Raw genomic sequence first — 17,808 nt, 5'->3', positions numbered from 1 at the left:
GTGCAGTCCACTCGGATGTCTAACGATTGGATGTCGAAGTGAAATTATACAGCCATGATTCATCCCTTGCCACAGATCGACATAAAACCTCGGGTTTATTGGGCTTGAGCAACTCCAAACACTGTTCCGAATCATCAACTAGTCGTTGGTTTTGATCAAAAGTGAGCTCGTGCGGCACCCACTTTGCACAGAGCTGTCTCATATCCAAATATTCGTGAATGATGTGATGTACACATTCTTTTTATATCTTTAGAGTGTCTGCTATCTCGAACCACTTCTCTTTATGGCCCTCCCAAATTATATTGTAAACTCTTTTGATGTTTTCGTCGATAACAACCTGTTTTGGGCGTTAACTGCCGTCACCGGCCGGTCTTAGACGAAGTATTCTTTAGGTGACCAAAAAACATCAGTTAGGCGAGCTAAAGTGAGAGGGCGAATCATTCCTATCCAGGGTTGTGCGTTGAGTTTGGGACACGCCACGTACAAAAACACATCCAATGGAAAGTTCAAAACAGTACAAGTTATACCACGACGTTGACATAGTTCAACGAATTAAGAGATAGCGGCTACGCTGGCTAGGTCATGTCATTCGATTGAATGAAAACACTCCAGCTCTAATAGTATACCAAGTGGAGTGGCTACACTTGGAATCTCTTATTGGCGCTAAACATCGAAAAGAACGACTAGCGCGCTGTTGTAAACTCGAATACTCGTATAACTGCGTAAGCGGTGTTTTCGCCAATAAAAAAAAGATGGTGAAGAAGATGAAGAAATCAGTGTAATGGTTTCCGTTTCAATTGTCTATTTTTTCTTCATCTACTCAACATATTAAATATGTCGATCTTAGCACGAATATCCCGGATATAAAGCAAGATACAGATATAATGAGACTAGGATAGCAAATTTGAATGTAATTCTTTTACGCTTTCATTATTTAGCAACATTTCTTTATATAACATTTTGTCAACACTGTTGTTTCTTCTTGCATTTTTTCGGTAAACGGATTTTCAATCTTCAATGACACTTTAACAATGGCCTACCTACAAAATTCGTGAGGTGGCTCGAACAAAAGTGAATTTTTACAAAGCATCTTCGATATTTAGTATATAAAATTTAGGAACTAGAAGCCACGCAAATTCTGAAGTTCCAAAATTCTCACAATACGGTTTTTGAGGAAATTGATAGTAAATTTACAAGACATCTACGTCCTGCTTTTATTAAAGAGAGCGAAGAAAAACGAAGAACAAATTGGATTTTCGCCAGAAAAAGTTTTATTATACATTTCTGGACTGGAAGCCTACAATACGTTACCGACAGCTTTAAGAATACTACTCACTATACATGTATCAGTTGCATCTAGTGAAAGATCTTTTAGCAAACTTAAATTGATCAAATCTTACTTGAGATCGACCATGAGTCAGTAGACTGTCCAATCTTGCGAATCTCTCAATAGAATGTGAAACTGCTTCAAATTTAAATTACAATGATATGATATGTGATTTTGCAGCGATCAAAGCTGGAAAAGTGCATCTTTAAGGTCTATCACTATTTCTACGAACGATATAAGCCAAAACATATAAGACAAATTCAAATACTGAAGAGTATTCGAGTAAAAATTAATATTTTTCATTGTTATTCAGATTATTACATTGTGAGTGTACAACTCTTTATCTTTTATAATAAAGTTTTTAAAAAATTTGTTGAAGTATTTTTCTGAATATTAAAAAACAGCGAATATCGTTTTGCCGCCCCAAGACGTTGCGCCCGGGGCGACGGCCCCCTTCGCCCCTCCTAGCTACGCCACTGCACTTTAATATAATTTTGAAAAAAAAATATTTTCAAGTTCAAGTGCACTGCTAAAAATTGCGAAGTTTAAAAAAAAATGTAATTGTACCCAAAAAATATTGTGATTCTTGGCCTAAAGAAATTTGATTTTTCTTGAGGTTTTTGTTGTTATAGCGACAAAAAACTTTCATGAAGTAATTTCGAGGAATTGTGCCTAGTTGACAGTCCATGGCCGGATAAAAAACAGTGTCCGTTCCGGTTACTTAGAACCGACTGTCGAAGGCATGAATTTTTGAACACGTCAAATAAACTGGTAGGTAAACTATATCCAGAACGGATTTAATATATGACCACATTATTTGTTTACGAGTAATCGCTGCAGCAATTTCAAAAAAATGCTGTTTCAAGAAAAATACGTTTAAAATTAAAGGTGTTCATTGACTTGATTGAACTGAGGGAAAACATTTAAGAATGTTGTAACAAAAACCAATAAAATTTCTATTTAAAATTTTATTATGTTAACTTTAATGGTATAATATTTCGAAATATTCAGAAAAATGTATTTTCTTTTTAATTTTGCTTTAAGTGTACCCCTTAAAATCCTTCGTAAATACTGGCCGCCAGTAAAAACCAAAATGGTAGCGCTCATCGAAACGGCAATAACACAAATCACTTTTGCACTCGTATTATATAAGTAGATTTACATATTTGGGCCCAAATAATTGGTTTTCATATACAAATAATATACATATATACACACAATATCTAAATAAATTGACAACAGAAATGCCTGTGGTTATTTGGTTTTGAAATAAAAAGTAAAACAGGAAGCGGATAATAAATGAAAATCGCAACTGACATTGTGATGAATAAAAATCACATGTATATACATATATGAGTGTTTATAATATACTTCAATATATGTACATATGTATGCGATATTGTTTGATATTTTATTTTATGCTTGATCCGGCAATTGCTTTTATAGTACTCCATCGGCCATTCGTTCAACGTTGTTCATTTTTTACAAACTTTTTTCCTGATGATGGCTTTATGGTGCACATTTTATTCGAAATTGTTATTTTACATACACACATACATACATACATTCATATGTGATTCAATGTAAATATGACATTTATTGTCTTTTATTTTTGGAGCATGAAAGCGGAAATTCGGTAAGCAATTGCGCTGACCCTTTTAGTTGTTGATGGCTGCAATAATGGAGGTTTGAGTTGGCACAAAAAAGATATCTCACTTAACTCACATGCCGCTTGTTAGAGTATTTTTTATAAGAGACAAAACGACAATTGATTTTTGGTGACATAAAATATACTCGTTACTATTCGTCATATTCGCTCATACTTCTCGGACCCATATTCCTTTTTTGATAAATGGAAATCATTTCGAAAATAGCTGCGTGGGCATAAAACGAATGTGAAAGGAATATGTAAAGCGAAGACAGTGTTAGGAGCTCACTGAAATTTATGAGATTATTAGTTAAATTATTTCTTTTCGATAAAATCAGAAACGGAATAATTTTTCAAAAAAAGAGATTTTATTTTAGGAGAGGGAAATTTGAGACAGCTTAGTGAGTAAGGGCTTATTAGGATGATAAAGGGAAATAGGGAAGGAGAGAGAGAGAAAGAAAGAGAAATATATAGATAAAGATAAATAAAAGTACAAGCAATCAAGTAAATAATTGGAAAAGAGAAAGACGTATTATTTTTAAAAAATGTCATTTTTTTCCATTATTTTTCAACTTTATTACGAAAATTCACGTTGCACCAAGACCGCGAAGAGTCGATTCGGCGCTGTTCGCAGCTATTCGGATTGACGTATTGAACGACTTGGCATATTTTACGTCGAGGTCTTAAATTGAAAACGTACAAAATACAGCTTGTGCAAGAACTGAAGCCGCTTGACCTTCCCAAACGACATTGCTACGCTATATGGGCTATTGAAAAGTTCCGAGAAGATCCAACGTTTTCGAGCCAAATTTTGTTCAGCATGAGGCTCATTTCTGGCTCAATGGGTTTGTAAACAAGCAAAATTTTGTATATTTGGGACGAAGGGCAACCTGACGAGATTGAAGAACTACCATTTCAGCCTGAAAAAAGGACGGTTTGTGTGATTTGTGTTCATACTTGTATTTCTTCAAAAATGATGCCGGTGGGAATGCAACCGTAAATGGCGACCGTTATCGCGTCATGATAATCAACTATTTGTTGCCTGAAATTGAAGCTCATGATCTCGGCGACATTTGGTTTCAACAAGACGACGTCACTTCCCACTCATCGCATCAATCAATGAATTTATTGAGAAAACACTTTGGTGAGTAGAAAAGTTCACGTTTTGGGACGGTCGATTGGTCACCAGAATCATGTGATATCACAGCATGAGACTTTTTTCTGTAGGTATATTTCATATGGCCACCAAGATCGTGTGATATCACACCGTTAGAATTTTTTCTGTGGGAATATGTAAAGTTCAAAGTCTATGTGGCAATCCCGCTTCGATTCAGGCCGTCAAGCAAAACATCACGCGCAAGATTCGCCAATTACCAGTCGAAATGCTCGAATGTGTCATTGAAAATTGGACTCAACGGTTGGAGCATCTGAAACCAACCTTTCAAAGAGACTATCTTTAGAAAATATATGCCAGAGAATGTTCTTTCGAATGATGGTCAACATTCTAAATTAAATTTTAAGTTACTGCGTTTTTTCTTTAAAAAAAAAAATAGGGAACCTCGAAATAGATCACCTTGTACTATAGAAATTTTCAATTTTAAATTGGCCCGACTGCTGAGTGGAAATCTTGTATAATTTCCTCGGATTTAGGCACAAAATTCGATTACTCATTTAATTCATTTTCAGCATTTTTACTAATATTACAGTTATAATACAAGTTGATATCAAATTCAGGCACAACCACTTGAAGCAAAATCATTTCTTTCCAAATCATGACAATTGGCTCTAGTGATAAGCATAGTTGAAGTGATGTTAACGTCAATGACATAAACTAAAAAAACAAAAAAAAATATTCAAAAAAAAATATATATAAAAAAACAAACAAAAATGGAAAAAAAATGGAAAACCAAAAAACTAAAATGAAAATGGTATCAGTTTACGCCTGGCAGGTGACTCAATATTGTCTGATGTAATGTGATAGCTGCTGGGTTGCTTCACCGCTGCGTTCTTACAATACATACCTACATACATACACACACGCATAAGAACGTACACGCCGACTTATTACACGTTGCATCACGCAGCGCGGGCATTTGTTGGCTAACAGCGGGTGCTCCAAATTTTTGTATTTTTTTACCTTTTTCTTTCCTCATTTCGCTTTAGTGTTATGCTTTTATTGAATTTGATTCGTGGTGTGTTGTTTTCATATATATGTATGTATATATAAATAATATATCTATATATGTATTACTTAAAGCATAAATTTGACAGTAGAATTGCCTATCGCCGAGCGAGATTTCGAAGCATATGAGCATTTCTGAAAAAAATCTAAAATTAATTTTCTTATCATTTGACGCTTTCATAGCTATTTTTCTTATCTCTTACAAAGGCAGCTAACGATGTGGTAGGCAGTTTTCAATTTACTTTGCTCAAAAGCATTGTACAAATACCATTTCATCACACGCCAGCTGCGTCAGTGCGCCGTCTTTGTTGTTGCAACTATTTTCGGCACGCTGTTATTGGCAATATTTATTTCAAACATACATACACATACATATGTATATGCACAGTTATTTTCGGAATTGCAGCAGGCAAAGTAAACAGAAGCATCACTCAACTTGCTGGACAAATAAATAGGATAAACAAATTGTGAATGCGCTTTTCCGTGTGCATGTGGGTGAGTGTATTGGTGCATGAGCGCCTCAATGCATGCTATGATCTGGCTAATACAGACATTTATGTATGTACATATGTGTGCGTGTGATTACATGCATGCTATATGCAGTCGCGCACACCCGTTATATGACCGGAAGGTAAACAGCTTGCCACACACACACACGCAGGCATGGTAATACAAACATATTCGTTATTGCAGCCAACGCCAACGTCCGTGTGCTGGGTCAATGGCAGCCATCCGACACGTACCGGGGTCATGTGCAACGCCTGGCGTGACCGTGTGGCTGCAGTGTGTGCCAAACGTCTCTTTTTTTTTTTGTTTTTATACTCCGTCTAGTATGCTACATGCGTACATACAAACATATTTGCACAGAATTCGTAGCGAGCATGCTCTGCGTGATTCTATGCAGCATGTGTATGAAGTGGGGTCTCGCATGGCTGTGAGATGTGTGTGTTCTTTTGCGAAAATAAATCTGTGCATGACGACGACATTTTGTACCGTAGTTGGATTTGTGATAAATGCGTGCAAAATTTTATTCGATGTGTCGTGCACTTCGTTAAGCCCATAAATTATATTTGTCATCAGAAATGCGAGCGCGCGTGTATTTAAGTGAATAGAGCAAGACAGAGAGAGAGAGAGTGCGAGCTTTATAACTTTAGTGCATTGATGCAGTGCATGGATCCTTTTATGATTAAGGTAAATGTAAAGTAAAGCAGAAGCACGATTATACTTGCAATCACATTTATTATTATTAGATATTATAATATTAAAAAGTTAGCTTGTATGCGACGAGAGCCAAGCTCTATTGATAACTTAATCGTTCTTTCTGCTACTGTAGCGCAAAAAAGAAACAAGAAAATACGTTAACATCCCGAATCCAACCCGAAGCCAAAATATTCTTCTCAGTAGCATTTTTCTATAGTATAAAAAGATCTTTATCTAAATTTTGATCGCTCAGTTTGTATGACAGCTATATGCTATAGTGGTCCGATTTGAGAAATTTCTTCAAAGATTATACCGTTATCTTAGATAATAATCCGTGTCAAATTTTGAAGAGATATCTCAACAAATAAAAAAGTTTTCTATAGAGAGACATGATTTATATTGATCAGTTTGTATAGCAGCTATATGCTATAGTGGTCCGATTTGAGAAATTTCTTTAAAGATTATACCGTTATCTTAGATAATAATCCATGTCAAATTTCGAAGAGATATCTCAACAAATAAAAAAGTTTTCTATAGAGAGACATGATTTATATTGATCAGTTTGTATAGCAGCTATATGCTATAGTGTTCAAATTTGAGAAATTTATTCGGATAATTTAGCCTTGCTTTGAACAAAGATTTATGCCGAATTTCGTGAAGATATCTCGACAAATAAAAGAATTTTCTATATAAGCACTTCATTCCAAACGTTCAGTTTGTATGACAGCTATATGCTATAGTGGTCCGATCTGAACAATTTCTTCAGACATGACAGCGATGCCTATGATAATATTTCATGCCATATTTCGTGAAAATATGTGGTCAAATAAAAAAGTTGTCCATACAAGGCTTGATTTTACTTGATTTGTTTATACTAATGTGGGCAAAAACTAGTAAGACTTTTTAATTTAAACATCGCGAGAAAATCCATTCATTGAATTTTGTTTTTCTAGGTTGGTATGACTGTCAGTGATATCTATGCCAAATATCACATCAGAATAATCATTAGTGTTTAGTATAAGCTTTTCTTTCTTTAGTACATAAAGTGCATTCTGCGATTTTTACGATAAGTGAAATTATTCAACAAAGAAGATCTATAAAAGTTTGTGAGCGGAATCAAATTTCTGGTGCCGAAACATTGAGAATATTCGAAAAAGGCTTCGGTGATAAGTGTTTGCTACGAGCAAACCTGATTGGTACACATTATTGGCAGAGGGTCCAGAACGCGTTGACGTCGAACCACATCCAGGACGGCCATCAACATCAACTGAAGATTAACACGTCAATAAAGTAAAGGAATTGGTGCTTAAGAATCGACGATTAACAGTCAGAAATCCTACTGGCATCGTTGGAATATCGGGAGGATCAGTGAACACCATTTTGAAAGATCATTTGGGCCTAACAAAAGTGAAAGCACGATTGGTTCCAAAATCACTCACTTTTTTCGAAAAACAGCATCACGTTAACGTCTGTGAAACAATGCTTTTTGACTACTAGCATGTCATGAAACGTATTATTATTGGCGATGAATCTTGATCTATGCTTACGACCCGAAAACACACAATCAATCTGCCGAAGATCGTGTCAAAAGTGTGTCGAAGCCGAAAAAGCCACGTCAAAGAAGGTTAAAAATCAAGGTTATGTTGACAACAGATTTCGGATATTCTTGGAGATCGTTATCGAATTTTTCTTGAGTTAAAAGCGCAACGGGAATAAAATATATTTCACTCTTAACTAGAATTAACTGGTTTTTTAGTGTTTAGCAATGTGTTTCTACCAAGTTAGCCTCACTGTTGAAATATTTGATTTGGTTTATTGTCCACTTTGGCAATTCCTCAAAGAATACATAAAAAAGAAGTCTTTACAGTGTCGCATAAATATAAACACTTAGACTCTAGCTTTTGTAGCTTTCGTAGCAATTGAATTTTGAATTAAAATCAGAGCTTTATTAACACTCAAACTCGAGTTTGTAGCGTGTGTATACTTCTAGAGTGATGCAGCAAAGAACTTTCACTTCTGACTTTCATAAGAAATTGAGACATGTGCAAACAAGATTGGATCTTTTACGACGTCGATTGGAGGGCATAAATGAAGCATGAAAGTCCTAATATCAGCAGCAAAGAGCAAGAAGGCGGTGCTTCCTAGTACAGTCCCTGCAAGTCACTATGGCTGTTCTACTACTAGATAGCTGGGCCACGCGGAAACTTATCCAGCGGTGGGCTACCATTGGTGCATAAGCTGTCTCAAGATCATCCTGCCCCATGATCGATCATAAGAGAACTAGTGAGCTCTTTGCTCAGTAAGACTAACCTCTCCTAGTTGTGGAGGTTTTAACGGGCCATTGCCCTGTCGGCGTACATGGTTGAAAGTCTAGCCGGACGCCAGCCGCAGAAGTTGTGTGGAAGGAGACAAGGTAAAAACATCTCAACACTTCCTCTTTGATCGACTCGCGTTTGCGAGATCAAGTCTTAAACACAGGGGAGCTCACACTTTTAGGTATCCCACCGAACTAATGGGAATAGAAATAATTGACCACAAGCTGCTTTGCTCACTTATAAGATCAAATACAGAAATGTATGTCTTATGGCTTCACAAAGAACTGCTTACCGTAGTCCGATTATGATATCTGGAGCAACCATCAAACCTAACTTAACTTTATAGGTCGCAAATTAGATGCTTGGTAACGTATGTAGCTGAGGACCCAACATTCGTCCCAGTATCTACAGCATTACTGGTGATGAGACGTAGGTTGATGGATGTGACGTCTAAACTGGGAAGCCTTCTGGTAAGTGGCGCTCTAGAAATGAGCCGAAACCGAAAAAAACCCACCTGAAGTCACTGAAGGCCATCCCCGCCGAAGATTATAGCAGAGTTTTGAAAATTTTTGTCATGTTTGCATTGACTTCGGAGCCTTTATTGCAGGTGATGGCAATTATTTGTATATAAATACGTGAAAATGTAGTTTTTTGGGCAGTCCGGGTCAATTTTGATCAGACTAAATTAAATAGCTATAATCTAACCTCAAAAGTTTATAGTCTTAAACTTCCAGTATTTTGGTTAGTTGGAGCGAAATTGATGAGACATTGACATAAAATAAACCACTGTGCGAAACTAAACTAAGTCACATTTCGCAGAACTTTAAAATAAACAATTGCTTGAGGAAAAATATCAAGAATGAATGAAAGAAAGCGAAAAAAGAAATTAAACAAACATTTGTGGAAAATACGTGCAGCCAACGTGCGGAAAACGCTAGTTTAAAATTTTACTGTTATTATTACTTTATTGTTATTACTATATTTTTGCGTTGGATGAACGTGAGCATAACAAACAACTCCGCAGCACGAACACTATAGATGCAGCGCTGGTGCTGGCGCTGCCGGCAGTTTCACTGAATAAATAAGGCGAAGGTGCGAGCCCGTGCGAATAGTCTAAGTGAGCAGTTCATAAAAATCGGTGATAAACAAGCGTTTAAAGCGCGAGAACTACCAGTAAAATCACTGCAACGAGCAAGTGTAACAACAACAACATCAACAACTGAAAAAACGTAGTATCCTCTAGGGTCGCACGCACACACGCCAACAGACAAAATGCAACTGCAGCTACACAACACCCCACAACAACAACACCAAATACCGTTAATACTCTTTGCTGCCACACTTGCCAGCCTACTCCGGCCCACACCGTGCCACGCTGCCTACTCCACCGACTTGCACGATGACCCTGCTGACGTAGCCGACACCGCTGCTGACTATGACAGCTACGGCCACCACAACAGCAACAAGTATGTCAGTAAATGCGACAAAAATCCAGTGGCCGCACTCACCTTCCAGCTAAGCGGCAACAACCTGCACTGGCCTTGCGAGTCGACCAAGAGCATTTACGTCCAATCCGGCCGGTATGTGCCGCGCAATGTGATCGTGACGCGCGCCCAACTGCGACGCGATGACGTCTTTGTGGCGCTGCCGCGCTACAAACAGGGTGTGCCATTCACATTGGGTCGTGTGCAATTGAAGCGGGGTCAGTGTGTGGCCAAGATTGCGCCATATCCGTGCTGGGCCATACAAGAGGAGGGCAATTGTCAGGCATTGCAGTCCGTCGTCGACATCGCTGTGGATCCCAATGTAAGTACATGCACCGTAAGGGAGCCGCTCGGTTGTGTCCGGCGTACTATCGGCGATGCCGAGGGCCCTTTGGGGTAATAAATCTAGTTAGTTATCTTATCTACCATATTTAGTGAATATTTAATTTACAGCAAATAACTAGCATATGCAACACATACAAACACACAAACACATACATTATACATATATATGTATGTATTAACTCACAACATGCATATATGTGTGTGCGTGTTCGTGCTCTGACCGCCAATATTAAATTATGTGTTGTCGCCTTGACGTTGCAGACAAGGTCACAGCCGTTGGCATGGCGGTGAGCGGGGTCAATCAGCATGCCACACAATGCGGTGATAGCATCTGACATTACAATTGCAAAGTTTTTTTTTGCCGCTGGAAGCCATTGCGTATGCGTATAGAGGAACGACGGTCGGCCACTACTGGAAAAAGGGGAAAAATTCAGTAGAAAAGTTGTGCGGGAATTAGTTTAATGCAAAAAGGTCTGATGCGCCTGTCACTAGAATAGGCTCTTATCGCAGTCGTGTAACTATTTTTGTTCTCTGTGTGTATGAGTGTGCGTGTGTGTCTGAGTCTAGTGGCCAAGAGGCATATGCTCTGCTATCGCAGACGAACCGCTTTGCATAGAAAAAGGAAAACTTTCACATTATCACTATTTACATAAATCAACTGCTTTTTGAATACAATAACAACGGAAAAGAAGAAGAACTGTAAACTTCGCCAATACCGAGGCTGTGATAAGCTTCAAAAATAAAAAAGTTTCCAAACAAGGACTTCGGTTCATCGACCAGTTTATATGGCAGCTTTGGTCTATAATGACCCGATCTGAACAATTTCTTTGGAAATTGTACCGTTATCTTGCGTAATAATTCATGCCAAATTTCGTCAAGATATCTTGTCAAATAAAAAAGTCTTCCATAACAGGTCAATTGAAAAGTCCCGAGCTTACCTTTTTAAAACATATTGTTTGGGCAAAATTCGTTTTTATTTATTCAACATGGTTCCTTTCAAAGCTAATACATTACTTATAGCAACTCTCTAACTTTTCGATACCATATTTGTAGTACGATTTGTCCTTTGCTTCAAAATAGACCACAGTTTCGGTGATCATCTCTTCATTCGGAGAAAATTTCTTCCCAGTCAGCATTCTTTTAAGATCTGAGTACAGGAAATAATCGCAGAGGGCCAGATCGGAGAGAACGTTGTAGGGGGAAGCAATTCGAAACACAATCCAAGAATTTTTTCCTTTCGACAGACTTCGGAGTGAACCGGAGCCATGTCGTTTGACAGATATCAAAAATGATTTATTATGCTTGAACATCTTCAAAAACTGCTTCGAATCATCAACTCGTCATTGTTTTGGGTCAAAAGTGAACTTGCGCGGCACACACTTTACATAGAGCATCCTCATACCCAAGTATTCGTGAGTGATATGTTCTTTTTATATCTCTAGAATATAGGCTATATAAAACAACCTGACCGTTAAATCCAAAATTATTTTGAGAACTTTTTTGACGTTTTCGGCGGTAATAACCGTCTTCCGTATTCATTTTATCACATCTAAACTTAGAATATCAATTCTTAAGTATTTATGGAAGTCTGAAACGCCCTTTGTGAGAAATCATAGCGTTACTTACTGATCCACGACCGCCAATACAAACAGGATTTTATACAGTTTAAGATTTGCATCAGCCGTGTTGAAACCAGAGACCAACCAAGTAAAAATATATTGGTTCTTTGAAAGCTTTATCAAAATTAAGTAATTAAAAGTTTTAAAGGAAGGAGAATGTCTAAATTTACCTTGTAAAATTTCGATAAATTCACACGGTTTCATGTCTTCATACATTCCAAATCAAAAAGCTCTTAAGCTTTTCGGAAGATAAGCTTTAATATCGGTATGGAAAAGAAAAACTCGATTTGAGTTTTGAAAATATTCAATTCAATATGATTTTGAAAAGCTTTTCGATTTTGCAAAGCTTTCAGAATTAAAAAAATTCGGTCTTACAAAGCTTTTACCAAGGCGAGAATCAAAAGAAGAGCTCGAAACAACTTATGAGCTTTCGTGAAAGATGAAAGCTCAAACTTCATTGTTAAAAATTTAAATATCTAGTCAAAATGGAAAAAATACAACAAAATTTCCAAATAGCTTTAAATTAAGATATTTGGCAACACCTTTTGATTGAATATATTTCTTGATATTCATAGAGATCTCTTAGAACTTGTTTAGCTTCCCGATTTTGAATTCAATATTTAATAGCTTGGTCAAGTACCTCCAGGAGCTTTTGATAAGCACACAAAAAGTTTTTATATCATGAACAAAGTAGTATATTAAGTTGTACACGAAGTTTGTAACACTCAAAAGGAAAATTCGAAGCATTTATAAAGTATATATATATGTATATTAAAGAAAGGAATATATAAAGTATATATATAAATGATCACCGTGACAGAGTGAGGCGTTATAGCCAAGACCTTTATGTACGCAGAAGAACTATTTCCTGAGTTTTTTAAATCTTCATCTTAAATTTTGCAGACGTCCTTTTCTCCCCAAGAAATCGCTTATTAGAAACCTTCGATATCGGTCTACTATAGCATATAGCTGCCTCACAAACTGATCTATCAAAATCAAAACTTTTTTATCTGACAAAATATCTTCGCAAAGTTTTGCTTGCTTTATTTTCCAAAGAAAAGGTAGAATACTCAAGCAAATTGTTCAGATCGGATCATTATAGCATATAGCTGTCATATAAACAAATCGATCAAGAACAAGTAGTATTTTTATGGAAATTTTTTTGTTGTGATTATACATATGTGATTCGGTTCAACGGAATTTAACGTTTTTTTCCAGTTCATGATGTTATAACCCTTGTTAGAGATAAACTCTAGCAGAAATTTGATTTCATGTACTTTTTCTAATTTTATGTTATATTATTTCAATTCATTTAATTCTCCAAAATTCGTTTAGTTTTTTCTTTTAATATCTATTATTTTATTTTATTTTATTTTATATTATTTTATTTTATATTATTTTATTTTATATTATTTTATTTTATTTTTTTATTTTATTTTATTTTATTTTATTTTATTTTATTTTATTTTATTTTATTTTATTTTATTTTATTTTTTTTATTTTATTTTTATTTTATTTTATTTTATTTTATTTTTATTTTATTTTATTTTATTTTATTTTATTTTATTTTATTTTATTTTATTTTATTTTATTTTATTTTATTTTATTTTATTTTATTTTATTTTATTTTATTTTATTTTAATTTTTTTTTTTTGTTAAAAAGTAATAATAATAAATAATAAATATATTGCGACGTGCTTTTTACAAAGATTTTGTGCAATAACAAAAACATTTTGGCTGTAACTGACACAGTAAAAATAACGGTAAACAACAGCTAGTACCAGTTATCATTAAAATCAATAAGAACACACCTTAATACGCATACATATTCACACACATACTTATAGCTTAAAACCAACATATTAATATTATTTATTTTACTTTGCTAAATATTTGCGCTTTTTATTTTACTTTATGATCTGTTTCCTTAGACGCTTTTCTCAGTAGAACACACTTCGTATTGAACTTTATCGAATTATTTGCTTTTGTTTTTGTTTGTATCCATTTCATTTCAATTTAGTTCAGTCACCCAAACGCACTACAAGCGCGGCCACTTATACAAGCATACATATGTTTCTATACATATATATTTTAGATATAAAAATATGTATGTCTGTATGTTTACAGTTACAGTTAGGTAAATGACAGTTAAAAGTTGCTGTTGGAATTTAAAGCTTCAAATTTCATTCACATCGTCGGTCTGCCACTTTTCAGTCAATAAGTGCAATAAGTAGATTTTAGCAGTCATTGACAGATTGGCTGAAATCGAAAGCGAAAGTTTATTTAATAATGAAATAGAATATTTATGTTGTATACGCTGAGTACATATTAACTTTTCAGTGTAATTAACTTGTATATATTTGTATTTGTGAGGTCGTTTACTTCTAAATTTTAAATATTTGATTTAACAGCAAAATTCGTATCAACTAAAGCTCCTAGTAGAATTTCATGCTGACAGACGTAAGAAAGTATCTGAAAAGAGATGATTCTCTGCGAATCCCACTAAACATGAGTGAAGAAGTTTTTCAGTACAAAAGTAGATTAGATAAATTATAAATTTCGATTTACTAGACCTTATACATTTGTATTTGTATATCGACTTATATATCTAACAAATAATGCCAACCCTTGTTGGTGGATTTTCCTAGGTCAAGGTCCCAAGAATTCGTCATCAAGCCAAGTTTTTGCTTCCACAATATTTGTTTTCCTTCAAAATGCAGTATTTTATCAAGACGCGAAATTCATTTTTCCATTTTTTCACAATAACAAAAGATGCTTCACTCAAAATGATATAATTCAAAAACTAATGAACCGGCAGCTGTCAAATTTATACGCGCGTCTTTCGAAGGTTATGACTAACTAAAAATCATATTCTAGTAGCGTCATCTGTTTGTCAGGCCGGGCATTTTTCAATTGACCTGTTAAATACATTTATTGGCTATTTAAATTTCATTTTGTGTATAAATTTAATTCAATTCCCAAAATAGACCACTGGGTACAGCGTTACCCTGCAAAAAATGCGCAATCCGCTGGGCTCGAAAATTGTGCTAATTTAGAATAGCTCCAACTACGCTGACAATTACGTAAAATATTCAGATTGCTGACAACGAAATTGCGGAGGCAAGAAATTTTAAATTCGGTTATGTGCAATTTCATGCCATAATATTCAATATGTTCCCGCTATTGCATGCAAAAACAATTGCAAGTGCATACATATATGTGTGTGTGTGTCTGTATGTCAGCATGCCGCTATATTTCGACACGCTGCGTTGGCCGTAAATCATAGTGCGGTGTGTGGGTGTGGCGTTCATAATTCGCCGCTCGTTAACTGTATGCAGCCATTTGGCCACAACGCCAATGACAACGGCAGCCAGCATTAAAACGGACTGACGTTCGGCCAAATGTCGCTGTTCTGTGTGGAAAATGCACAATATTATTATATGAGCGTGGCAAGTGCACACAAATATACATTTTATTACAAAATATGCGAAAATGTATGAATGCAAGCAATTGTGGGTTATACAAGCACACACATATGCAACTGTGTGAGGGGGTGTACTTGTGGGTATTTGGACACGTTTAAAGCATTATTGCAAAATTTATAACTTTAAATATTAGAAAAATAATAAGGAAATTATTTTTGTCGATTTTTAGTGTGATAATGGAATTATTGGTTAATTAGAAAGCGAATTTGACATTTTGAGTTTGTATGGCAGCTATATGCTATATTGTTCCGATCTGAACATTTTGTTTGGAGATTGTAGCGATGCTTTGGATATTAACCTGTGTCAAATTTGGGGAAGATACCTCGACAAATAAAAAAGTTTTTCATATAAGAACTTGATTTGTATCGGTCAGTTTGTATGGCAGCCATATGCTATATTGGTTCGATCTGAACATTTTGTTCGGAGATTGTAGCGATGCTTTGGATATTAATCTGTGCCAAATTTGGGAAAGATACCTCGACAAATAAAAAAGTTTTCCTACTAGTAGTTGTTTTGGATCCGTCAGTTTGTATGGCAGCTATATGCTATATTGATCCGATCTGAACAATTTATTCAAAAATTATAGCGATGCTTTGAATATTAATCTGTGCCAAATTTGGGGAAGATACCTCGACAAATAAAAAAGTTTTTCATACAAGAACTTGATTTGGATCGGTCAGTTTGTATGGCAGCTATATGCTATATTGATTCGATCTGAACATTTTGTTCGGAGATTGTAGCGATGCTTTGGATATTAATCTGTGCCAAATTTGGGAAAGATACCTCGACAAATAAAAAAGTTGTTCATACATGAACTTGATTTGGTGCTCCGGTTATAGGGCTCATCCGAAGAAAGGATCGGCAGAAAAATAACTCCAATAATCAGCCTTAAAGTACTGACAAAACGTCTTTAATCCACTACAGGATCTGCTTAGGTGTTTAAGTTCTATTTCCGCCAGCTGGTTGTCTAAAAGTGCTTGATCCAAGGTATTTTAGCCTTAGTCATAAGACATGGTAAAATTGAAATATATAGTATAATGAAACGTTTCTAACTAGAGAAAATATAATACAATACTACCTTTTTCCTAAGCTAGCTCATTTTGATCTTAAACTCCACATATTTAATTTTATCACATTTTCATCTTATTTCAGGGTCTCCTCTGGGCTTTGGACGTAGGTCTTGTGAACACATTGGAACAACCGATACGCCGTTGTGGACCGAAAATCGTAGCAATCAACACGGCTGACAACAAAGTAGTAAAAATCATCGACATGAGTGATCTCGTAACGTCTGAGTCCCGCCTGCAGTTCATAGTGGTCGATTACTCCAAGGACAAGAAACCGTTCGTATATGTTGCCGACGCAGGAGCACGCAGCATACTCGTCTACGATATTGCTGGCGGCAAACCGTATCGCATCGTTTTACCCAAAGCCACTGCCCCAACCACCACCGATGTGCTTTACATGGCGCTCACCGCCACACCGGATGGCACATCGACACTCTACTTCACGTATCTAAGCTCACCACGCCTATACTCCATACGCGGTCAGTATTTGCGTGTTGGACAGGGTGCCGGTTCGATTGTCGATGTGGGCGCCAAGCCTTATGGCAAACAAATGGTGCTGCTCGGCGCCGACGGTGGCACAAACTTATTCTTCCGTTACAAGGGTGAAAACGACATATATATGTGGAACTCGGAGACTTGCTTCAAGGCAGCCAATTTAAAAGATGTACAACATGGCGGTGATTGTCGTCTGTCGACACAGGTTGGTTGTAATTTTAATAGTGATTTGGGGGCGGTAATGTTAAATTGTGTACTTTTCTTCTTATAACTTCAGGTGCTACCCGGTCACAGGCGGTTCATGTGGGTTTTGGAGAGTAATTTCCATGATTTCATTTCGGAGCGAACGGGTTGTAATGGCGCATCGATTGTTCTACATCCCGTAGTGCGCGAATGTGATGACTGAGGGTCGAATTGTGGATGTAGTTTTAAGTGAATTGTTTGAAGTTTTAAAGGAAATATTTTTTTTTTTTTAGTTTGTAAATTATGTCCGTCTATATATTAAGCATCTCATTTTTGTCCGATTTTCTTAAAGCAAGGTATTTTAATTTGATTTTCGAATTCATTTTTAGTTTTCTTATTGCTATTTTTTCGAACTGTCGTCACTATCTACCTTTTCTTTTTCCAATTCTTATTGACCT

The 17,808-nt window shown here is 36.0% G+C and overlaps 1 protein-coding gene across 1 annotated transcript; it reads left to right on the top strand.

The window, feature by feature from the left end:
* Positions 1-9,807: 9,807 nt before the first annotated feature.
* Positions 9,808-17,808, top strand: LOC120777776 (major royal jelly protein 1). Its single transcript, XM_040109297.1, has 3 exons — positions 9,808-10,478; positions 16,758-17,372; positions 17,445-17,808. The coding sequence occupies exons 1-3, from the start codon at positions 9,945-9,947 to the stop codon at positions 17,571-17,573; spliced, it is 1,278 nt and encodes a 425-aa protein (XP_039965231.1). The 5' UTR covers positions 9,808-9,944; the 3' UTR covers positions 17,574-17,808.

Source organism: Bactrocera tryoni, chromosome 5 (genome assembly GCF_016617805.1).
Source record: "Bactrocera tryoni isolate S06 chromosome 5, CSIRO_BtryS06_freeze2, whole genome shotgun sequence".
In the NCBI taxonomy this organism is placed as follows: Eukaryota; Metazoa; Arthropoda; class Insecta; order Diptera; family Tephritidae; genus Bactrocera; species Bactrocera tryoni.
Note: the sequence above shows the minus strand (reverse complement) of the source record. Positions and strands in the feature narration are given on the sequence as shown.

Coding starts and splice junctions, on each gene's coding strand:
- LOC120777776 (XM_040109297.1), top strand. CDS start 9,945: ATGCAACTGCAGCTACACAACACCCCACAACAACAACACCAAATACCG. Junction 10,479..16,757: donor ACATCGCTGTGGATCCCAAT/GTAAGTACATGC, acceptor ATCTTATTTCAG/GGTCTCCTCTGGGCTTTGGA. Junction 17,373..17,444: donor ATTGTCGTCTGTCGACACAG/GTTGGTTGTAAT, acceptor TTATAACTTCAG/GTGCTACCCGGTCACAGGCG.